The following is a 25705-nucleotide window of genomic DNA, read 5'->3' on the forward strand; positions in this document are numbered from 1 at the left end:
TTAATTCTTGGTATGTTTTGCACTCTAGACACTGAGCGTATATGTGATCGCAACCAAAACAATTTCACGTCACACTCCGACGAAAGTAGTCACATCTGGGCCACATTCTAAATGGGGAGTTGTTTGAATAAAGATAAGGAAATTTAGTGTAATTTGTTTTAAAAGTATATGTAGTTACAATAAAAAGTAATTTGACAAAAAACGCATGTTAAATACACAATATATATGTACATATATATAAAATTTAAATAAAATTAATATGGTCAAATAGTCCTCAGAATCGTTAACTCGCCCAAAGAAAAAACGCCCCATAAAATTGAAATTTCTACTTCCGGACTAGTGTTAATAAATGGCGCCAATCTCAAACTCAAATACGAAGGAAAACAGAAATATTTACTAATTAAAAAGTGCAATTAATAGAGCAAACAAGTTTATCAGAAAAAAAGTTGTTTATACACACACACACACACACACACACACACACACACACACACACACACACACACATTAGATATAAATAAATATATATATAGAGAGAAAGAGAGAAACAAAAAAAGAAAATGACCCCCACCCCAAAAAAAAAAAAAAAAGCAAAAACCAAAATGAGAATAATAATAATAAAGACCCCAAAATCACGAAACTTCATGAACAACATTTTCAAGTGATTGTCTACTTGCAGAAATACACTTCTTAGTCCTTGAGACCAACAACCATTAGGTATGGTGTACTTTCACAAGCCACTTTACCCATATTGATTTGGATAAAAAACAAACAAACAAACAGTGACATTAACGCGGTCATTGATAACTTCTTGATTAGCAGAGATAGACGATTAAATAATTCCACATCCAACAAATCGTAATAGATATAAAAGTGTGTATTTCAAAGCCTGCAACATTTCCTGCCGTTACGCCAATCATTTCTAAATTTTCTTAACATTTGTACAGTTGATTACAAATTCTATACGATTATACAGCCGTCCTGTGGTGTAATTAACTCTGAGTGTAGCTCTTTTATTGACAAAATATTGGGTTCAGTTTTAATATCGGAAGTTGTGAAGACAATAAATATTCACCCCAAATCAACTATTTGATGGGCGCTCAGTAACCGAGGATTCACACATGAAGAATATTGCTAATTAAAGGTGGGGACGCCGAAAATGTGTTACACCGTCATCAACACCTCCATTAGATGTCACGTTACAGGTGACGAAAGGTTGACAATAACCAGGATTCAACACATTTAGCTCATCAACAGTCAGCGAGAAGGCTGCCAACATGCGAAACGCAAGAATGTAAACACATATATAGAGGTGGCCAGCCTTCCACCATTGTAGGCAATGTATTGATAGAAACCTGCGTCATTATATCAACACCACACTTATGCTTCACTCTACATGACATGTGTAACATTATATTTTGTAGGCAAACAGTCTGTATGAAGGCGCGACATCTGGGCCTGTATCTGTCGCCACAACACGTGTTAACACTTTTTATCAGTCACCATAGATTTTCTGACAAAACGTGTTTGTTATAGATTCAGACGATGCTCGTTTAAAATTAACCGGATAAAATTTACTTCCCATAATTTTTAAAGAAACATTAATCTTCGCCAGTCATCAAATAGTTATTGACAAATAGAGGTGGCGCAATGCTAACATAGTTACAGACCAATAGAGGTGGTCAGGTGGCGCTGTAGTAACATAGTTACAGACCAATAGAGGTGGCCTGGTGGCTCAGTTGTAATATAGTTACAGACCAATAGAGGTGGTCAGGTGGCGCTGTAGTAACATAGTTGCAGACCAATAGAGGTGGTCAGGTGGCGCTGTAGTAACATAGATGCAGACCAATAGAGGTGGCTTGGTGGCTCAGTAGTAATATAGTTACAGACCAATAGAGGTGGTCAGGTGGCGCTGTAGTAACATAGTTACAGACCAATAGAGGTAGCCTGGTGGCTCAGTAGTAATATAGTTACAGACCAATAGATGTGGCTAGGTGGCGCAGTAGCAACATAGTTACAGACCAATAGAGGTGGCTTGATGGCGCTGTAGTAACATAGCTACAGGCCAATAGATGGGTTTGGTGGGGCAGTAGTAACATAGTTACAGACCGATAGTGGTGGTCAGGTGGCGCTGTAGTAACATAGTTACAGACCAATAGAGGTGGCTTGGTGGCTCAGTAGTAATATAGTTACAGACCAATAGAGGGGCTTGGTGGGCTGTAGTAACAAAGTTACAGGCCAATAGAGGGGCTTGGGGCAGTAGTAACAGACCAATAGAGTTACAGAGCAACATAATTACAGACCAATAGAGGTGGCTTGGGTGGCGCAGTAGACCAATAACAGTAAGTTACAGACCAATAGAGGTTACAGGCTTGGTGGGGCAGTAGCAACACAAAGTTACAGACCAATAGAGGGGGCTACGTGACGCAATAGAAACATAATTACAGACCAATAGAGGTGGCTTGGTGGCGCTGTAGTAAAATAGCATGGGGCAGTAGCAACATAGTTACAGACCAATAGAGGTGGCTAGGTGGCGCAGAAGCAACATAATTACAGACCAATAGAGGTTGCTTGGTGGGGCAGTAGTAACACAGTTACAGACCAATAGAGGTGACTAGGTGGCGCAGTAGCAACATAGTTACAGACCAATAGAGGTGGCTTGGTGGCGCTGTAGTAACATAGTTACAGACCAATAGAGGGGCTTGATGGGGCAGTAGCAACATAGTTACAGACCAATAGAGGTGGCTAGGTGGCGCAGAAGCAACATAATTACAGACCAATAGAGGTGGCTTGGTGGGGCAGTAGTAACATAGTTACAGACCAATAAAGGGGCTTGATGGGGCAGTAGCAACATAGTTACAGACCAATAGAGGTGGCTTGGTGGCTCAGTAGTAACATAGTTACAGACCAATAGAGGTGGCCTGGTGGCGTTGTAGCAACATAGTTACAGACCAATAGAGGTGACTAGGTGGGGTAGTAGTAACATAGTTGCAGACCAACAGAGGTGGCCTGGTGGCGTAGTAGTAACCTAGTTACAGACCAATAGAGGTGGCTAGGTGGCGCAGTAGCAACATAGTTACAGACCAATAGAGGTGTCTAGGTGGGGTAGTAGTAACATAGTTACAGACCAATAGAGGTGTAGTAACTAGGTGGCTTGATGGGGCAGTAGTACAGACCAATAGAACATAGTTACAGACCAATAGAGGTGGCTTGGTGGCGCTGTAGTAACATAGTTACAGACCAATAGAGGGGCTTGATGGGGCAGTAGCAACATAGTTACAGACCAATAGAGGTGTCTACGTGGCGCAGTAGCAACATAGTTACAGACCAATAGAGTTGGCTTAGTGGCGCTGTTGTAACACAGTTACAGACCAATAGCGGGGCTTGATGGGGCAGTAGCAACATAGTTACAGACCAATAGAGGTGGCTAGGTGGCGCAGAAGCAACATAATTACAGACCAATAGAAGTGGCTTAGTGGGGCAGTAGTAACATAGTTACAGACCAATAGAGGGGCTTGATGGGGCAGTAGCAACATAGTTACAGACCAATAGAGGTGGTCAGGTGGCGCTGTGGTAACACAGTTATAGACCAATAGAGGTGGCTTGGTGGCTCAGTAGTAATATAGTTACAGACCAATAGAGGTGGTCAGGTGGCGCTGTAGTAACATAGTTACAGACCAATAGAGGTAGCCTGGTGGCTCAGTAGTAATATAGTTACAGACCAATAGATGTGGCTAGGTGGCGCAGTAGCAACATAGTTACAGACCAATAGAGGTGGCTTGATGGCGCTGTAGTAACATAGCTACAGGCCAATAGATGGGTTTGGTGGGGCAGTAGTAACATAGTTACAGACCGATAGTGGTGGTCAGGTGGCGCTGTAGTAACATAGTTACAGACCAATAGAGGTGGCTTGGTGGCTCAGTAGTAATATAGTTACAGACCAATAGAGGGGCTTGGTGGCGCTGTAGTAACAAAGTTACAGGCCAATAGAGGGGCTTGACGGGGCAGTAGCAACATAGTTACAGACCAATAGAGGTGGCTAGGTGGCGCAGAAGCAACATAATTACAGACCAATAGAGGTGGCTTGGTGGGGCAGTAGTAACATAGTTACAGACCAATAGAGGTGACTAGGTGGAGTAGTAGTAACATAGTTGCAGACCAGTAGAGGTGGCTTGGTGGCGCTGTAGTAACATAGTTACAGACCAATAGAGGTGTCTAGGTGGAGTAGTAGTAACATAGTTACAGACTAACAGAGGTGGCCTGGTGGCGTAGTAGTAACATAGTTACAGACCAATAGAGGTGGCTAGGTGGCGCGGTAGCAACATAGTTACAAACCAATAGAGGTGTCTAGGTGGGGTAGTAGTGACATAGTTACAGACCAATAGATGTGGCTTGGTGGCGCTGTAGTAACATAGTTACAGACCAATAAAGTGGCCAGATGGCGCAGTATAACATAGTTACAGACCAATAGAGGTGGCTTGATGGCGCAGTAGTAACATAGTTACAGACCAATAGAGGTGACTAGGTGGCGCAACAAGATATGAAAGTATGTATTATTTAGCTCACATTTATACAAATACTTCAAGTGCTTGTTCTCATTGTCACAATTTCCGTGTTTAACGTCGGTTACTGACAGAGAAGCTTACAACACTGGGTCTCGATAGATTGGTGTTTATGATCGTTATAGGAAGTTAGTGTGATACTCGTTCGTCTGCCGACGATGAAGCAGAAGACGCTTATTCGTCCGGAACACCTGGTCTTATCCTCCTCATCATTGATCCTTAACGACCTAATTTCATAAAATTTAGTGCGTGTGACATCACACCTGTTATTGGGTTATCAGTGATGTTGACGTCATCAACTATAATTCAGCGATCAGTTGATAACAAAAACACACAGGACATGACCTATTTAAAAGTACACAGAATTCGGCGGGCTTTCCCGTCATATGACGATGTATGTTATCTTACCTTGATATAGATCCTGAGATGAAATGCTGCTTATTTGATGATTATTGGACCGAAAGAGAGGCGGCGAGGATGACGTCACCAGTGTGAGACTGTTGTTGATAGACACTATAACATTTGACCCTCCTGGGTAATTAAGGCTGTGTGATAACTTCACAAAGGATGACGATGCAGATTTAAGTGATGTTTTTGATGACGTAGCACTGATTATTTGATTACTGATTTCTACAATACTGCCAACATTTTCAAAGTTCTGATCTGTGACCGGATCTTGTTTCAAACCTATACTAGTTGGTATACTAACACTATTCAAAAGGTGGGAAGTTGTTTTTGATTTTCTGTTGGTCCAAGTTATCACTGATGTTTGATTGATAATTTCGGATACCCTCGTAGAGATCTCAGTCTTCAGCACACGGAAAGTAGCAGACGCGCTCAGCATATCCTTGAGAGAAATAGACTCAGAGAGAGGCCCGATGGATACAAACGATGGCGTAACTGCAAGCGTCGGGGTAGATCGAGGGTGGTCATCAACCACGCTTGTCCACAACGATGTACTTCCTAAAGATGGTATGGTGCTGACTATGACAATATCCGACGAATCAGCATTGGTCAACATGACTGCAATCAACAAATGAATTTGTAAATACTCCAGAACTCAAAAGATTTTACGATATCATTATACTAAAGAAAGTTACCGTCAACTGTAGTGAAGTCATTATATTATAAAATGTTACCTTCAACTGTGGTGACGTCATTATACTATTGAAAGTTACAGTCAACTGTAGTGACGTCATTATATTATAGAAAGTTACCATCAACTGTAGTGACGTCATTATACTATAGAAAGTTACTGTCAACTGTGGTGACGTCATCATATTATAAAATGTTACCTTCAACTGTGGTGACGTCATTATACTATAGAAAGTTACCGTCAACTGTAGTGACGTCATTATATTATAGAAAGTTACCATCAACTGTAGTGACGTCATTATATTATAAAATGTTACCTTCAACTGTGGTGACGTCATTGTATTATTTCTGTAGAACGTAACCGTGAATACTAATGAACTTCACACATAAAGTGTAATATTATATAGCATAACCCTACTGTTGATATCTGGTATATCACAACTGAAACTATTTAAATGATAAGCACTTATTTGTTATAAGCTGATGACAACTTACTCGTTCATTGTAATTTTAAAAGGCAAAAAATACGTACGTATATATTTTGGCGTTTTAAATTATATTTACCTTCGATCATTAGAAAAGAAAGATGAAATCCCACAAGCAAGGCCTTGCTCCAACGGTTCATGTTTTTGCTAGACATCCGTCTATTCTGAATATATATAAACTGGTTAACAACAAAATTGTCTGAGACCAAAACTAATTAAAAGTTCGATGTTTTTGTGTCGTTTCGATGACATGTTACTCTATATTTAAATGACAGGTTCGAGGGTCCGTTCCGGATATCAATCTGTATTGCTTCCTAATTGGCCTCCAATTACCCACCAATATAGCTTGTGTCTAAGAGTGTGTAAGAGGTTGCACTCCTCGACATCTTTCATACATGTTGGCTGTCATGTTTTTACAGGTCAGGTTCACACAGAAGCTTAAATCCTACATTATGTACAGGTTCAGATATTATTGTAAGAAAATCGAACAAGCGTCTGTATGATATCTCAAAATGAGGCCAAAAGAGTTGTATGTTTGGTACGGATTCAGACAACATTGAAGCAATATCCAATATAACATATATCGATGGATAAATAACATATTTTGTGATGTCGGGATATGTTGTTTAATACGCTTTATTCCAGTGATATTTCATGGCAAACACCACAACTAATTATGATAGTAGCATTTCTAGATTTATGACGACATCTGGGACAGTTTAACAATGAAATACGATTTGTTTAGCCTCGTAGTGTAGGTAACAGATTGCAATCTTATTCTGTTGTATTGACTAAAAACACGAAAGTATCGAGTCTTAATGTTACAGACAGGGCGGGTCTCATACACACGAGTAAAAAGCAAATATTTGACATACACTTGGTACAATTGTCAATATATCTGGTTTTTTTCTTCTTATATTGGGTACAGTTGTAAAGATAAAGTAAAATTATCCCTGTATCTGTAGGTTTTTTTCTGATATTGGGTACAGTTGTATAGATGGAGTAAAATTATCCCTGTATCTGTAGGTTTTTTTCTGATATTGGGTACAGTTGTATAGATGAAGTAAAATTATCCCTGTATCTGTAGGTTTTTTTCTGATATTGGGTACAGTTGTATAGATGGAGTAAAATTATCCCTGTATCTGTTGTTTATATCTGATATTGGGTACAGTTGTATAGATGGAGTAAAATTAGCCCTGTATCTGTAGGTTTTTTTCTGATATTGGGTACAGTTGTATAGATGAAGTAAAATTATCCCTGTATTTGTAGTTTTTTTCTGATATTGGGTACAGTTGTATAGATGAAGTAAAATTATCCCTGTATCTGTTGTTTATATCTGACATTGGGTACAGTTGTATAGATGGAGTAAAATTATCCCTGTATCTGTTGTTTATATCTGATATTGGGTACAGTTGTATAGATGGAGTAAAATTATCCCTGTATCTGTTGTTTATATCTGATATTGGGTACAGTTGTATAGATGGAGTAAAATTATCCCTGTATCTGTTGTTTATATCTGATATTGGGTACAGTTGTATAGATGGAGTAAAATTATCCCTGTATCTGTTGTTTATATCTGATATTGGGTACAGTTGTATAGATGGAGTAAAATTATCCCTGTATCTGTTGTTTATATCTGATATTGGGTACAGTTGTATAGATGGAGTAAAATTATCCCTGTATCTGTTGTTTATATCTGATATTGGGTACAGTTGTATAGATGGAGTAAAATTATCCCTGTATCTGTTGTTTATATCTGATATTGGGTACAGTTGTATAGATGGAGTAAAATTATCCCTGTATCTGTTGTTTATATCTGATATTGGGTACAGTTGTATAGATGGAGTAAAATTATCCCTGTATCTGTTGTTTATATCTGATATTGGGTACAGTTGTATAGATGAAGTAAAATTATCCATGAATCTGACATTTTTTCTGAAAGGCGTAAAATTATCAAAATATATGGTTTTTTTTTCTCTTGTTATATTTGTATATAAGTATGGACTGTCTGTGGTGAGGTGTTGGTATAGGTCTGTATATAAGTAGGGACTGTCTGTGGTGAGGTGTTGGTATAGGTCTGTATATAAGTATGGACTGTCTGTGGTGAGGTGTTGGTATAGGTCTGTATATAGGTATGGACTGTCTGTGGTGAGGTGTTGGTATAGGTCTGTATATAAGTAGGGACTGTCTGTGGTGAGGTGTTGGTATAGGTCTGTATATAAGTATGGACTGTCTGTGGTGAGGTGTTGGTATAGGTTTGTATATAAGTAATAACAATTCACACCTCATCTATATTCTAATTGAACTAAATGATTGACACTGTTGCTGTTTTCCACTAGTGAGGATGATATCATGCTGTCACCAGTGCTTAAATATATAGCTATTGTTGTAGTTACGACGCGAATTCTTGGCGGTTTAGCTGCGGATCAGGACCAGGAGATACTCCCGCGGAATTGTTCTGATGATATTACGTACCAGTGTTTGGTGAGTATAATTCATTGAATATCTAGAAAAAATAAACGGTGTAATGTTGAAAATATAATATTATGAGTATTTCAGAATATATTCTGATAAACAAGAGAAGTGTATATTGATACATTATCATCAAGTATGAAACAATTTAATCTCTATTATTTACCAGTTTTAAGCCAGCCATCATTTGATGGATGGTTGTTCAAATCGTCCTTCGTTCGTTGTCCGTCCGCCAGTTGTTCCATCATTCTTGTGTTATCGCTATTTCTTGAGAAGTACTGGATGAATCGTTCACAAATTTCATGTGAAAGTTCTTCTTGGTCCCTAATTGTGCATTGTCTCATTTTGGGTCTGGTCCGAAAAACAAAATCGCGATAATCAGCAATTTATGATTTTAACGGAATTAGTTTATCAATGCTATTTTTAGTACCTGATAGATCATTCTGAGTTTGTCATAGTCAGATTTTGGGATTGGTCGGAAAAATGATATGGCCGACAGACAACAAGCTTGGAATATGGCCGTACTATTTTGTTTTCACTATTTCTGACACACCATTACCCGCAAGTGTGTGTGGTGGACCCTAGTGGTAACGCCTCCCAGTCCTATTCGATCCACGTGCAAGAAAGGAACACCATTCGTCATATCTACGAGAAGCAGGTGATCATAACAACAGGGCTGATTGTGGTGAATCTGCTCGTTCTCAGCGGACCACTCGTCATGATAATATTTCTAAAAGGACTGGAAATAATTGTAATTAGTAGATCGACAAGGATATTTACTTGCTTAATGACTTTGTGCAATTCTGCTGTCAATCCGTTTCTGTACGTTTGTAGAATCAGAAAAGTTAGACAAGTACTTAAAAAAAGCCTTTTGTCCCTGCAAAACTACTGATATTTTCAGGTAGTTCTGATGATATTAGAAATAGCAATCATTTAGCAAAGCCTTTTGTCCCTGCAAGCCCACTGAAACGTCTAGGTAGGTCTGATAATATTAGAAATAGCAATCATTTAGCAAAGCCTACTGAAATCTCTGGTCAGTAGTAACAAGTAACATTTTACTTGTCGATGACGCAATGCCATGTGTCTCATTGTCATCACATTTGGCTAATTCTATCCCAGCTAAAACTATCGCCCTGAAATTGTTTTCAGAATGATATACAGGGACATTAACACGTTGTAATGTGAATACCATAGGAAATATATATAAAAAAAAGACCACAAAGGTTTAATCTTCAAAAAATACAACTAACCATTTCATACAATACTGTAGAGGTATGAAAATTACTGCTAACCATTTCATACAATACTGTAGAGATATGAAAATTACTGCTAACCATTTCATACAATACTGTAGAGATATGAAAATTACTGCTAACCATTTCATACAATACTGTAGAGATATGAAAATTACTGCTAACCATTTCATACAATACTGTAGAGATATGAAAATTACTGCTAACCATTTCATACAATACTGTAGAGATATGAAAATTACTGCTAACCATTTCATACAATACTGTAGAGATATGAAAATTACTGCTAACCATTTCATACAATACTGTAGAGATATGAAAATTACTGCTAACCATTTCATACAATACTGTAGAGATATGAAAATTACTGCTAACCATTTCATACAATACTGTAGAGATATGAAAATTACTGCTCACCATTTCATACAATACTGTAGAGATATGAAAATTACTGCTAACCATTTCATACAATACTGTAGAGATATGAAAATTACTGCTAACCATTTCATACAATACTGTAGAGATATGAAAATTACTGATAACCATTTCATACAATACTGTAGAGATATGAAACTACTGCTAACCATTTCATACAATACTGTAGAGATATGAAAATTACTGCTAACCATTTCATACAATACTGTAGAGATATGAAAATTACTGCTAACCATTTCATACAATACTGTAGAGATATGAAAATTACTGCTAACCATTTCATACAATACTGTAGAGATATGAAAATTACTGCTAACCATTTCATACAATACTGTAGAGATATGAAAATTACTGCTAACCATTTCATACAATACTGTAGAGATATGAAAATTACTGCTAACCATTTCATACAATACTGTAGAGGTATGAAAATTACTGCTAACCATTCCATACAATGCTGTAGAGGTATGAAAATTACCGCTAACCATTTCATACAATACTGTAGAGATATGAAAATTACTGCTAACCATTACATACAATTCTGTAGAGTTATGAGAATAACCGCGAAGCATTTAATACAATACTGTAGAGGTATGAAAATTACTGCTAACCATTTCATACAATACTGTAGAGGTATGAAAATTACCGCTAACCATTAAAGGTCATACATTTCATACAATGCTGTAGAGGTATGAAAATTACCGCTAACCATTTCATACAATACTGTAAGGTAAAGACAGTAATTAGGACAACCAGATACAATGCTGTAAGATGAAAATTATCTACCATACAATAGTTAGTAAAGGTAATTAGGAGATAGTGGTAAGATCAGTATCTACCACAGTAGTTAGTGGTGAGATCGCTACCTACAACAGTAGTTAGTGGTGAGATCAGTACCTACAACAGTAGTTAGTGGTGAGATCAGTACCTACAACAGTAGTTAGTGGTGAGATCAGTACCTACAACAGTAGTTAGTACCTAGTACTGTCGATATGACACTAGTCACCTAGTACTGTCGATATCGGTCGATATGACACCAGTCACCTAGCAACGTTGATATGACACCAGCCACCTAGTACTCTCGATATGACACCAGTCAAGTAGTAACGTCGATATGACACCAGTCACTTATTACTGTCGATATGACACCAGCCACCTAGTAACGTCGATATGACACCAGTCACCTAGTACTGTCGATATGAGACAAGTCACCTAGTAACGTCGATGTGACACCAGTCAAATAGTACTGTCGATGTGACACCAGTCACCTAGTACCGCCGATATGACACCAGTCACCTAGTACCGTCGATATGACATCAGTCACCTAGTACCGTCGATATGACACTATCAGTTGCATTGCATAATTATTACATATGTTAGAAAATGACAAAGATATTTTAATCAATTCCTGTTCGTTAAAATTTTATTTTATTATACTGTAACCTGTTATAAAAGGCCTTTTTTCTTGCACTCGCAGTTTCTCAGTGAAGCATGAACGAGAGTGACGAAACAAACTGGGATGTGACGTCATCCAATTCAACGGAATTGTTGAGGAATTCAAGTGAGGTGAAGCTGGCCCCTTTGATAATTGTCATTGTGACGTGTGCTGTGGCAACCTCTACCAATCTACTAGTACTCACTATTCTCCTGTGCGAGCACCAGATTCGAAAGAACTACAGGATAGAGTTCATTCTGTGGCTATGTTTGAGTGACCTTGTCCTCAGTATCGCTGGCTGGTTGTTTGTGTTCAATTACGTCATAAAGGAACTGACCATGAACACACACTACTGTAGCTTGATGTATTACTTGATCACAGTTGGTATTGATCAGTCTCTCGCGCACACATTCCTGATATGTATCGATAGATACATGGCCGTTGTTAACCACACCCGATATCAATTGTTTAGTAAGAACTATCGATACATGGTAACGTTTGGTACCTGGGTCTTTATCCACGGGTATGTAGGGACACTGGTCATTATTTTCATGCGCGCGGACCATATTTCTTATTGTTCTTTAACGGCATATCCAAGGCATAAAGCATTTGTAAGTGCCGTTGCCTTTCTCAACTTACCTCTCCTTATCAGCACACCGTGTCTATACATTTCTACCATGGTAATGTTTAAAAACCGTTCAAAACGGACACACAATTACCCGCAAGTGTGTGTGGTGGACCCTAGTGGCAACGCCTCCCAGTCCTGTTCGATCCACGTGCAAGAAAGGAACACCATTCGTCATATCTACGAGAAGCAGGTGATCATAACAACAGGGCTGATTGTGGTGAATTTGCTCGTTCTCAGCGGACCACTCGTCATGATAATATTTTTAGAAGGACTGGAAATAATTGTAATTAGTAGATCGACAAGGATATTTACTTGCTTAATGACTTTGTGCAATTCTGCTGTCAATCCGTTTCTGTACGTTTGTAGGATCAGAAAAGTTAGACAAGTACTTAGAAAAGCCTTTTGTCCCTGCAAGCCTACTGATACTTCCAGGTAGTTCTGATAATATTAGAAATAACAATCATTTAGCAAAGCCTTTTGTCCAGTAAGCCTACTGAAATCTCTGGTCAGTAGTAACAAGTACAATCGATGACGCAATGCCATGTGTCTCATTGTCATCACATTTGGCTAATTCTGTCCCAGCTAAAACTAGAAAGATTGTATTGGTGGGAGGTGCTTTTGTTATTCCTATGAAGTCTTAGATTTCATCCAACAGCCTTGTGATTTCTAATCAGTTTTTTTTTAACTTTTTATTAACAAAACCAATGCTAGGTTGAATATCCTCTTATTTTCCTGGTATTTTGGCAGGAATCTCTGTTTTGTTCCTGTTTTGCCCTGGTTTTATTGACTTGGAGATTGAATTATGTTCACATATTTGTATAATTATTATTCAGATGATTAAAAAAAGCATTTACATTTGATATGCTGAGTGTGATGAAATCCGTTACATGTTTTGTTTTGTTTTTTGAGATGTTAGAGGTTTGGTAAAATAAAAGAAAGTATGAGACACGTTTCATTAAATTCATCAAATGTTTATTTCGCCCTGAAATTGTTTTCAGAATGACATACAGGGACATTAACACGTTGTAATGTGAATACCATAGGAAATATATATAAAAAAAAGACCACAAAGGTTTAATCTTCAAAAAATACAACTAACCATTTCATACAATACTGTAGAGATATGAAAATTACTGCTAACCATTTCATACAATACTGTAGAGATATGAAAATTACTGCTAACCATTTCATACAATACTGTAGAGATATGAAAATTACTGCTAACCATTTCATACAATACTGTAGAGATATGAAAATTACTGCTAACCATTTCATACAATACTGTAGAGATATGAAAATTACTGCTAACCATTTCATACAATACTGTAGAGATATGAAAATTACTGCTAACCATTTCATACAATACTGTAGAGATATGAAAATTACTGCTAACCATTTCATACAATACTGTAGAGATATGAAAATTACTGCTAACCATTTCATACAATACTGTAGAGATATGAAAATTACTGCTAACCATTTCATACATTACTGTAGAGATATGAAAATTACTGCTAACCATTTCATACAATACTGTAGCGGTATGAAAATTACTGCTAACCATTTCATACAATACTGTAGAGATATGAAAATTACTGCTAACCATTTCATACATTACTGTAGAGGTATGAAAATTACTGCTAACCATTTCATACAATACTGTAGAGATATGAAAATTACTGCTAACCATTTCATACAATACTGTAGCGGTATGAAAATTACTGCTAACCATTTCATACAATACTGTAGAGATATGAAAATTACTGCTAACCATTTCATACAATACTGTAGAGGTATGAAAATTACTGCTAACCATTTCATACAATACTGTATAGATATGAAAATTACTGCTAAATTATATACTGTAACCGTTTTGTAACCATTTCATACAATACTGTAGAGATATGAAAATTACTGCTAACCATTACATACAACTCTGTAGAGGTATGAGAATAACCGTGAAGCATTTAATACAATACTGTAGAGGTCGAAAATATGACCGCTAACCGTTTTGTACTCTACAGTAGAGGTCTGAAATATAACCGCTAACCGTTTTGTACTCTACAGTAGAGGTCTGAAATATAACCGCTAACCATTTCGAACTCTACAGTAGAGGTTAATAAACGTGTTACTGACACTGATTCACGTGTAATACTATACAATGGTGATTTCGCATATGAAATGAAATGCTTCACCACAGTCCGAAGATATGAGCAGGAGGTTGCTATGTTTTGACAACATCAAACAATCGCCATGTGTCCCTGTATCCATTGTTGGGGCAACTGTAGGAACAGGAAAAGTCATTACTGATCCGTCAGAGAATTCGTATGTTCCAGAATCTGTTAACCTTCCGTCGGCAAGATAATAAGTTGCTTCTGATTCATTCACAGCGGTTATCAATTTATCCAGCTTGTCTTGGTTATCTATTTTCACTAGAGACCCTCCAATCTCTTGGCAGCTTTGTACAGCCCCGGTGTAATTCAGTATATAAGTAGGAATTAAGTAACAGAATGCCGAATCCGCTACAGATGTATAATTTCCTGGACATTTCGTGCAACTTGAAGGTGTCCAGGATCCATTAGCTAAACATGTCATTGTTGAAATTCCTAGCATCATAAAACCCTCAAAACAACCGTATTTGATCACATTACCGACATGGCGGTAATGTTTTGACGGGCCTCTAGATTTTATTTCAGGGTTAAAGTCTGGACATTCTGTGATGATGCAAACAATTCCTCCACTTGATAGAACTACACACCTTTCTCCATCTTTACAGTTGTGATTAGCACAGCTCCTTAACAGCGAAGAGTCCTGAACGGTTAATAAGTTTTTTTGTGACGTCACGTAGAACGGGTATTTGTAATTTTTGACGTCGCCTTTGCTCAGAAGACAATCCAGATGTGGCACATTTAACGACATCACAGTACATGTTCGCCTTAGGAGACATTCTCTAATACATTGTAAGACGCCATATGTTTTCAAAGGAACGAAAGAATCCTTTTTTATGGACGTATTCCCTCGGCTCATAGAGAAATACATGTCGTTCGCGACAGAACAACGAAGAGTCATACAAATTAGCACCAAACCAACAAATAAATCCATGGCCATTATTAGTTTAAATATACACTACAGTTATGTCGATGAGTTTGCATACATAAAAACCTCTAGGACTTTTTCTGTTATTGCCATGAACCGCTCTTCCTGGGAATATTGTTTCACTTTATGTCGAAAGCATACATCAATGAGTTATATAATCCAAAAGTTTGATCTAATGAGCAAAAAACTGACTCCACATTTTAATCGGCATATGCAGGGTATGTGACCATGCTCACAGAAAGGCAGGGTGACAAGAAGTCAGCGTCCTTAGCTTCCAAATGAGAGAAAATATGTGATAATAACAGTACTTAACACTGTAATAGCTCTACCGTAACCTGACAGGAGAGCTGTCTGGTTCGAATTAATTAACCATAGAACGAGAGACGATAAATGCTCGTTTCCCATTATTAGCTTTAGGCGACAAATGAATATTTGATTGGATGAATTAGTCTTGTTACAGTTAATTTCAACATAGCTAACACAACTTACTTAACTAATTAAATAAAGCATGCAGGTCGTTTTCTATTCTTTTTGTTATTATTATTGAATACTTTTTTGATAATGTTAACTAGGCCACAAAACGATGGGTGTCCTCTTGCGAATCTGTTTAACACGATTGATTAATTGACAGGTTTTTCGTCATCGGAAAACCAATATGTTGATACACGCGTCGATATACGGATATGTTATCGAGAATATGTCACTACCAGGGTGACACAGTCATCCCAGCATGGATCTATAGATTAGAGAATCACATGCTGAAAATCATTGTACGGAACTACGGATCTGGGAACTAGACACCACATGGCGGGAGTGATACTCTCGTCCAAGCATGGATCTGTGTACTAAGACACAACATGATGGGAGTGATACTCTCGTCCAAGCATGGATCTGTGTACTAAGACACAACATGATGGGAGTGATACTCTCGTCCCAGCATGGATCTGTGTACTAGGACACAACATGATGGGAGTGATACTCTCGTCCCAGGATGGATTTGTGTACTGCGACACAAAATGGCGGGAGTGATGATTTTGTCCCAGCATGGATCTGTGTACTAGAACACAACATGGCGAGAGTGATACTCTCGTTCCGGCATGGCTCTGTTTACAAGGGCACAACATGGCGGGAGTGATACTCTCGTTCCGGCATGGATCTGTGTACTAGGACACAACATGGCGGGAGTGATAATCCCGTCACAGCATGGATCTGTACTAGGACGCTATATGGTGGGAGTGACATTCTCGTCCAAGCATGGATTTGTGTACTAGGACACAATATGATGGGAATTATATTCTCGTTTATGCATGGATCTGTGTACTATGACACAACACGGCGGGAGTGATACTCTCGGACCAGCATGGATCTGTGTACTAGGACACGACATGGCGGGAGTGATGCTCTCGTCCCAGCATGGATCTGTGTACTAGGACACGACATGGCGGGAGTGATAATCTCGTCCCAGCATGGATCTGTGTACTAGGACACAACATGGCGGGAGTGATACTCTCGTCCCAGCATCGATCTGTGTACTAGGACACAACATGGCGGGAATGACAATCTCGTCCCAGGATGGATTGGTGTACTAAGACACAACATGGCGGGAGTGATAATCTCATCCCAGTATGGATTTGTGTACTGCGACACAAAATGGCGGGAGTGATAATTTTGTCCCAGCATGGATCTGTGTACTAGAACACAACATGCCGGGAGTGATACTCTCGTCCCAGCATAGATCTGTGTACTAGAACACAACATGGCGGGAGTGATACTCTCGTCTCAGCATGGATCTGTGTACTAGGACACAACATGGCGGGAGTGATAATCCCGTCACAGCATCGATATGTACTAGGACACAACATGGTGGGAGTGACACTCTCGTACAAGCATGGATCTGTTTACAAGGACACAATTTGTCTGGAGTGATAATCTCGTGCTAGCATGGATCTGTGTACTAGGACACGACATGGCGGGAGTAATACTCTCGTCCCAGCATAGATCTGTTTACAATGACCCGACATGACGAGAGTGATACTCTCGTCCCATGATGGATTTGTGTACTAGGACATAAAATGGCGGGAGTGATACTCTCGTCCCAGCATGGATCTGTGTACTAGAACACAACATGGCGGGAGTGATACTCTCGTCTCAGCATGGATCTGTGTACTAGGACACAACATGGCGGGAGTGATACTCTCGTCCCAGCATGGATCTGTGTACTAGGACACAACATGCCGGGAGTGATGCTCTCGTTCCAGCATGGATCTGTGTACTAGGACACGACATGCCGGGAGTGATACTCTCGTCCCAGCATGGATCTGTGTACTAGGACGCGACATGCCGGGAGTGATGCTCTCGTTCCAGCATGGATCTGTGTACTAGGACGCGACATGCCGGGAGTGATGCTCTCGTCCCAGCATGGATCTGTGTACTAGGACACGACATGCCGGGAGTGATGCTCTCGTCCCACCATGGATCTGTTTACAATGAAACGACATGGCGAGAGTGATACTCTCGTCCCAGCATGGATCTGTGTACTAGGACACAACATGCCGGGAGTGATACTCTCGTCCCAGCATGGATCTGTGTACTAGGACACAACATGCCGGGAGTGATGCTCTCGTCCCAGCATGGATCTGTGTACTAGGACACAACATGCCGGGAGTGATACACTCGTCCCAGCTCGTTCCAGCATGGTTCCGTGTATTAGGACGCGACATGCCGGGAGTGATGCTCTCGTCCCAGCATGGATCTGTGTACTAGGACGCGAAATGCCGGGAGTGATGCTCTCGTCCCATCATGGATCTGTTTACAATGAAACGACATGGCGAGAGTGATACTCTCGTCCCAGCATGGATCTGTGTACTAGGACACAACATGCCGGGAGTGATACTCTCGTCCCAGCATGGATCTGTGTACTAGGACACAACATGCCGGGAGTGATGCTCTCGTCCCAGCATGGATCTGTGTACTAGGACACAACATGCCGGGAGTGATACTCTCGTCCCAGCATGGATCTGTGTACTAGGACACAACATGCCGGGAGTGATACTCTCGTCCCAGCATGGATCTGTGTACTAGGACACAACATGCCGGGAGTGATGATCTCGTCCCAGCATGGATCCGTGTACTAGGATACGACATTCCGGGAGTGATGCTCTCGTCCCAGCATGGATCTGTGTACTAGGACGCGACATGCCGGGAGTGATGCTCTCGTCCCAGCATGGATCTGTGTACTAGGACGCGACATGCCGGGCGTGATGCTTTCGTCCCAGCATGGATCTGTGTACTAGGACGCGACATGCCGGGAGTGATGCTCTCGTCCCAGCATGGATCTGTGTACTAGGACACGACATGGCGGGAGTGATGCATACGTAAGCCACCTAATCACAAACATTTAGCTGCCGATTTCACCAGATATTTGATATATTGATATGATTCTGTTAGCTGAAGTATTCAGAATATTATAAAATACTTAACGTTTTTATTGTGGTACTGTTTTGTAAAGTATCTCAATTTCACATGAGGATTAACTATCCATTCGGTTTGGGTCGTGGTGGAAAGCTTTCATATGAAATTTTTCATTCATTCCAAAATCCAAAACTACCGAAAACATTCAGATAGCCAGACTACCATCTTGGAAGAACCGTTCGTATTTACCAGTCCTCTACTAATTAAAATTTTTTTTTAAAAAAATCAAAAGTGAAGTAATTAATATTTCTTACAAAGTTACCATTTCAAACGCAATTTATCTTCCCAGGAGCATTTCATTACGGTTATTTTCAATTCATAAACACATTTCACTTCGTGCGTAGGAGTCTAAATTATTGACGTCCACTTTTTTCTGGAACATATATTATAGATACCTCTAGGTAATTCACAACTTGTCGGTTTCACTAATAGTAACGTGCACAAGACTGCATTAAACAAAACTAATCAACGATCATTTCCCGGGTGGTTGTGTGCCGCGATGTCAGAGAATGAAAAATGAGAGTGCATCTATATATACTCTCCTGAAACTTTGCTGTCTCATCTGGTCTAAAGGACCGGTTACCATATGCCGTGTCGTCCGTTATCAACATTTTTTACAAATCGTTACTAGTCATGAACGACTAAATTTGGTCCGGAGCATCCTTTGTGCATAACCCCCGCTCCTTCGCAGCATGGCGGGACCCAAAAGTGGAAATTCAAAGCGAATTAGAGACTCAATCTTATATTGCGGTGGGCCTAGTCTATATGGAACAACGGGGTTAGGTCCAATGACAATAGCGGAAATAGAGCAATTACTTGAAAAAAATTTCTTCGGTTGGAATGGTTGGATTTTGGTCAAATTTGGGTTGAACCCGGCATTCCTGGGTGAAGAGGACTCCTAATTTTTTATCAACGCTTTTTCCAACATCCGAGGGGCAGAAGGCATGAGACAAAAAGAAACTGGAGTAAAAACTTAAGATTTATTTTCCAGATGGCGACTTTGAAGGCCATGTTGATTTTAGACTGAATAGAAAAATTATCACCAAACATTGTGACATATCCTTATACAATACCACGTTTATATGACACAAGTTCAGAAGTCTACGGTGTCCTTGAGATCTATATTCGCATACTGCAGTGAAACCCAAATCAGTATTTTAATGCTAATATTTCTAAAATAAATGGTAGTCCGCATTTTCTATTCTAATGCACGTCCCTATGGTTTGAAGTAAGCTTGTATTACTGCTAACATACATGTTACTATTGCGAAGAACTCCTATAGCTGTGAAACCACAGACCACACATTCCTGGTCCAACTATATAGAAAGTCACTTCAGAATGCCATCGTCCAAGATCCACCGACTAATTGTCTTCCATTTTCACTCCTCATCCCGAGGAAGCTTAAGGTGCTGGGATATGCGACTCCATTGGCTGGGAACTTTCGCGGTCGACTGGGTAACCACTGAAGCGATCGATATCAGGTTTATACCAGAACGCGGTAGCAGTTTCATCGCCAGGTATAAGATATACCCAGACGAACACCAAGACAAATTCACTGTTCACAATATGGCAGAATACACATGTAAGGTAGCAGTTTCTCGGTGTGGTCATGGGGTGATTTTCTTTGTTCATTAGATTACCCTATTATAAAGGCTTTGATTATAATTTTAAAAAATAAACCCTTGCTTAAATTGGTCTTGTCATGTTGAAGTGGACAATGTGGGGTTTCATTTTTTGATAATAATATTTTAGCTTTGTGTTGGAGATAACTATACTTGCAGTCTCGAATCTGTGTCTACGCATCAAGAACTAGCTTTACAGGAATTTTTTTATTTACACAAATTTCTTCTCTCTACTATTATAGTGTTTACATGTGGTCATGTTATTAAGGATTTCGGACTTGGAATTTGCTGAAATGTAAGTACTTTGTTACCACGACAGTGTTGTTGATTTTAAGATATGTGTTCTGAATTAAATTTCTTCTAGAAAGCTGTAGTGTTAGGTTGGAATTAGCAGTATTTTTGCATTTTTAGCATTTTTTTCAGTAGGTAACCATGACAATCAAATGTCAGAAATCAGAGAAAACTTTTGATTTACACAAATTTCTTCTCTCTACTATTAAAGCTCCAATATACGTAACATTCACCAAACATTTAGTGTAGAATCACACATAATTACTGAGATATTCTCTAAGATGTAGTTAAAATTAAGTTATTCAAACAATAGTTACCATAACTTTGTGCATAAAGTATTGATATATGAGCAGTTGAAACTCGTTATTTGTAAACACACCTCCATTTCAAACACGCCGCCATCGAAATTACGATTGTTGCCGAACCACGTTGGAAACTTCATGACCTGATCTCGCGAGAGTTGAGGTTTCTACTTATAGAGGAAGCACATGCAAATAGTCCTAAACAGACTCTCCATTGTCCTTTCTTTGAATCCACCTCCTTTCTATGCCTTTTCTTAGCACTTTCTGTAAGAGTACTCTTCGGACCACGTCGTCTTACACACGCGGAATATGCGCATGCGCAATGCCATCGCTACGAGCGGTAATGTATGAATCATTATGGGTCCCACATTGTTTATTTTCCGATTTTTTCAATTTTTATTTAAATTGAAAACAGTCAGTTTTATTTTCTTTAATTAAAGGAAAGTATTTGTTTCGTTACATATATAAAGGGGAAAATAAGATAAAGTTCGTTTTTTATAGTGATTTTTACGTATATTGGGCTTTAATGTAATTGTTATGTAGTTTATAAATATACATACATATAATGATGTATTTTTCATAACCAATCTGCTATACCTGTATATCTCAAACATGACCAATAATTTAAGGAAAAATGCAAATTAACTGTTTCCTGCTACCTAATTATTAACTTTTTTGCCTCAGCACATAGAAGAGTTCGAACAAGGGATATAACTTCATATCAACACTATTACTCAAATGTCACTATATATATAGTGGCGTAGCTCCTTCTTTCTTAAGAGTAAAACATTATAATGAAAACTGAAAATAAATGTAACCTGTTCATTAATAGCACTAAAATGTAAACACATACGATTTGCAAAATGTCGTTATGAAAGAGTGATGCTTTCACTAAAACATGAGCAGGAAAATACACTTCATGCATGATTAAAAGGAGTTCTTTACACTTAATCTATTTAAGCACAAAGTCACCCAAGTAGACTGCCATGGTTCAGATTCGCTGACGTCTAGAGGGTGCATCCATGGAGATGCAATCGCCCGACTTTGAGTCCGTGTCTGCGGATTTTGAACAAACACTTTGTGGTGATTGGTTTGTGTTATTGTAATTGTCAGTAGGCTGTCCGATGAGAATTGGTATTTCACTTCTTGGGGAGTCTATTTGTGACGGAACGGCAGCTTCTGAGAAATTATTTGGAATATCTATAGGCGCCGCTAGAAAAGATGGAACATGAATCCCGTTCTCATCCTCATTATCGCTATCAGAGGACGCGCGAAGGGGCCGATATTGTTTGGAGGAAAAGTCACTCGGAACACGATAACATTCGCCTTGTTTCACCTTGTACGACGAAGTCCGTAGTTGATTGCCGGCAAACGTTTTGATGAAACACCAATCATCGGAAATGGACACAATAAGGTATTTACTGCGATACTTTGTTTCGTCAACGCATAGTTGGTGCTTCATCCTGGAGGGCTTATCAGCTTTGTTTTTAGACCTTTCACTTGAAGGATGATTGGACAAGCGATTCTTGTGTTGACTCGCAATCACATCTTTGGTAGAGACCGGTAGTTGTTCAAGGGTGTACTGATTGCGCTGTGTCCATAATTCGCGAGCAGATAAGCCAGTGTAGCGAAGACGCGAGTTTAATCGAGCTATAGATGTTGCTAAATCAAGTTCGGTTATGAATCCTCCTTGAGGTGACAGGCGGAGCAGTTCTTCTTCGAGCTCACCGGTTGGGTTCTTCCAGATATTCTTTACGCGGCCGACTTCAAGTGTTATTCTGACCTGTCGGAGAATGCCGTCATCGCGTAGTGCTGAAGATCCGCGATCCGGGTCGACACGTATTACTGCTGGGGGACCGTCGAGTGGATGTAGATCGAGTGATAGGCATAATAAAGTATCACAGAATGTGTCGCGTTTCTCGACCGCTATCAGGCATGCAGCTGTAAACCATGTTGTCGTTTCCCGAAGAACCAACACTAGTTGGCGGTTTCGTTTAAGTACGTCATCAGCGAACGATGTGCTAATGGGTTCTGGGGGATCATTGGTGGACTGCTGAATAAAGGAACAATGATATTTAGAGAATATATGAGACACACAGGTGTGGCACGGGTCACAAATGCGTTCTATGACTGAGATCATGTCAAGAGTATAAAAGTTACGTTTCATCACAAGAGTCATCTGGTGTTTGGTCGGAAGGTCTAGCTTGATATGGAGTGCGGCAACCAGACCATCCAGTACGGAGCAGGGAACAACTTCAGTTGATGGCTGGAGAGGATCAGTGCGACCAATAGACCATCCTTTGCTATGATGTCACCTGTAAGTAGAGTTTAATGTCCTTAACGTTGGTTAATTTCTTGAACGGCCGCGTTCCCTGTTTCAGATGAGCATGTACGCAACGTAGACCAGGACACCCTGACTGAACAGATATCCAGGTGGAGCGGTTGGTGAATGGTAGAGGGGACATTTTCTGAATGATGTCTCGGACTCGAACTGAGCGGAATCCACATAATCCTCAGTGTCAATGATAAAACGGCATATCTGGCAGCTTGGTACATTACAATCGGGAGCATTCCTGCTTGAGTAATCTGATAGGATGTTTGCTGATCAAGCCAGATGACGGACATTGACTTGGTTTCGGGTGACAGTTGACAAGAATGACGTTACACGAGGACTTGCTGAGAATTCTCCACGGGATAACTTGTCGATAGCCTGGACACAGGGATAGCTCTTAGTTAGGACACACGCTTGATGTTTTGACTGAATGATGAGGGGGCGGATTTTTTTTATGTCTGCCGCAGCACACAATGCTTCAGTTCCAACATGGAAGTCATGTTATTTAATGCTTTAGTTATTTTGCTCTGAAGAATCCTGCCAGAAAGAGTTGTCCCTTGCGTGATACATACAAAGTGGCACCGTCTGACCATTGGATTTTGTCTTTAGATTGCAGACCCGCGATTGCTTCCTCTAACGGTGCAAGAGTCTGTAGGCATTCAGGCACGACGCGTCCAAGGACTTTAAACACACCAATGAATGAACGCAACCCGAATACTGTATCTGGGCGGGACATGATGACAGTACAGCAATTCTATGTGGGCTAGCTGATATCTTGCTTTGTGACCAGATCCATCCAAGAATTTCTGTAGTACGAGGACATATGGTGGTTTTGGTAGGGGATAATCGAAGATCACAACGTTGTAGGGACAGTAGAATCTTAGACCAGTTCGCAAGAAATTGCTCTGGGGTATTTCCACCACAATAAAGGTCATCAGCTAGCTTCGTTACGAAGCCTTTCTGCAAGTAGTCCCCCAATGCACGGCACATCATTTCCTCCAGGGCGGTTTCTGACCCTAGCACGCCCATCGCACATCTGGTGTATACTCTAACGCCACGAAATTGGGTAGTTATTCCGCAGTTCTTCATTGACTGTTTCGATAGTGGGATTTGGTAGATACGCTTGTTAAGTCAGACACGATGATGTATTTCCGCTGGCCGATGGTCCGTAGAATGGAATCAGCATCCGGCATTAGGGAGGGTTGTGACTTTGAATATCGTCCTACGTCCTCAAATGCTGTGACAAGACGAACGTTGCCATCTGGTTTCTGTACAAGAAATGATGGGTTGAGGTACTCTGAAGTAACTCCAATATCTTCAGGTTTACGTAGTACGCCCAGTGCCTCTATTTCATCATATTTTTACTGCAAGGCATTGATGTTGTTCTTGGCATACAGAGGAACTCGGCCTTTTGTGCTGTGGTGGCTGTACTGGGCCCATGTTTATGTTTGCTTGGAAATGTCCAGCTGCTCCATTGTACCCAGCGTAGTTTGGGTCAAAGACGTCGTCTGATGGGTAGTGTCTGTGTGGTAAGTTGATGAGCGTGTATATTGGGTATGCGGGGTGATTTTACTAACATTAGCACTATCGGCCTGTTGACCAGAACTAACTTGGCGGAAATGTTCGTTCCGGTGGAGAGCTTGGGGCTCATTGGTGTTGTTTACGATGCGAAGTTTTCCTCCAATGACCTCAATTATATTGGGGCTTGGTCAGTCTACGGACTTGGTTGCCAGGCCAACGCGTGGTTCCACAGTTAATGCACTTTCCGGGTCGAGGGTTGTTGGAATGTCAATTTCAACAAATGAGCCTGGCCACACAATTGTTGACGAAGTAGCGGAGCGGAGGACGAATGCCTGTGTGCGGCGTATGCGGTGTTCCGTAGCATCGTTATTGGTTTGACCATAATGTATTACGTTTGATTCATCAATTAAGATAGGGTGTTTAGCTGGCCTTACAGATATATCGTTTGTGGTCATGAATGGTATGCCCACTAGTCTGTCAACATCCAATTCGTTCACCACCAGTGCCAATGTGTGTAGCAAGCGATGACTTCTCATACTGCTCTCTGCTCCTGTATTCAGTGTTAAATACACCGGGTGGCGCCTATGAAACGCTTTCATATGGGGGAATGCTTTGTGCTCATATGACATACAAGTGGGGCTGAATGTTCTATGGAACTGGGGTCAGTATCAAAATTATCATCAGAAACTTTCTTTGTGACGTAGT

At 39.9% G+C, this 25705-nt stretch overlaps 1 protein-coding gene across 1 annotated transcript; it reads left to right on the forward strand.

Annotated features, from left to right (window-relative positions):
* Nucleotides 1–11793: 11793 nt before the first annotated feature.
* On the forward strand, nucleotides 11794–12801 carry LOC132547773 (olfactory receptor 11A1-like). The gene has a single exon (XM_060211573.1). It carries the CDS (start codon nucleotides 11794–11796, stop codon nucleotides 12799–12801), a length of 1008 nt encoding a protein of 335 aa, XP_060067556.1.
* The last annotated feature ends 12904 nt before the right edge of the window (nucleotides 12802–25705 follow it).

The sequence above is a fragment of the Ylistrum balloti genome, unplaced genomic scaffold (assembly GCF_031769215.1).
Source record: "Ylistrum balloti isolate Yb309-2 unplaced genomic scaffold, AGI_CSIRO_Ybal_v1 Utg369976, whole genome shotgun sequence".
NCBI classification, from domain to species: Eukaryota; Metazoa; Mollusca; class Bivalvia; order Pectinida; family Pectinidae; genus Ylistrum; species Ylistrum balloti.

Bases quoted from the DNA above. Each gene is read 5' to 3' on its own strand.
- LOC132547773 (XM_060211573.1), top strand. From the start codon at position 11,794: ATGAACGAGAGTGACGAAACAAACTGGGATGTGACGTCATCCAATTCA.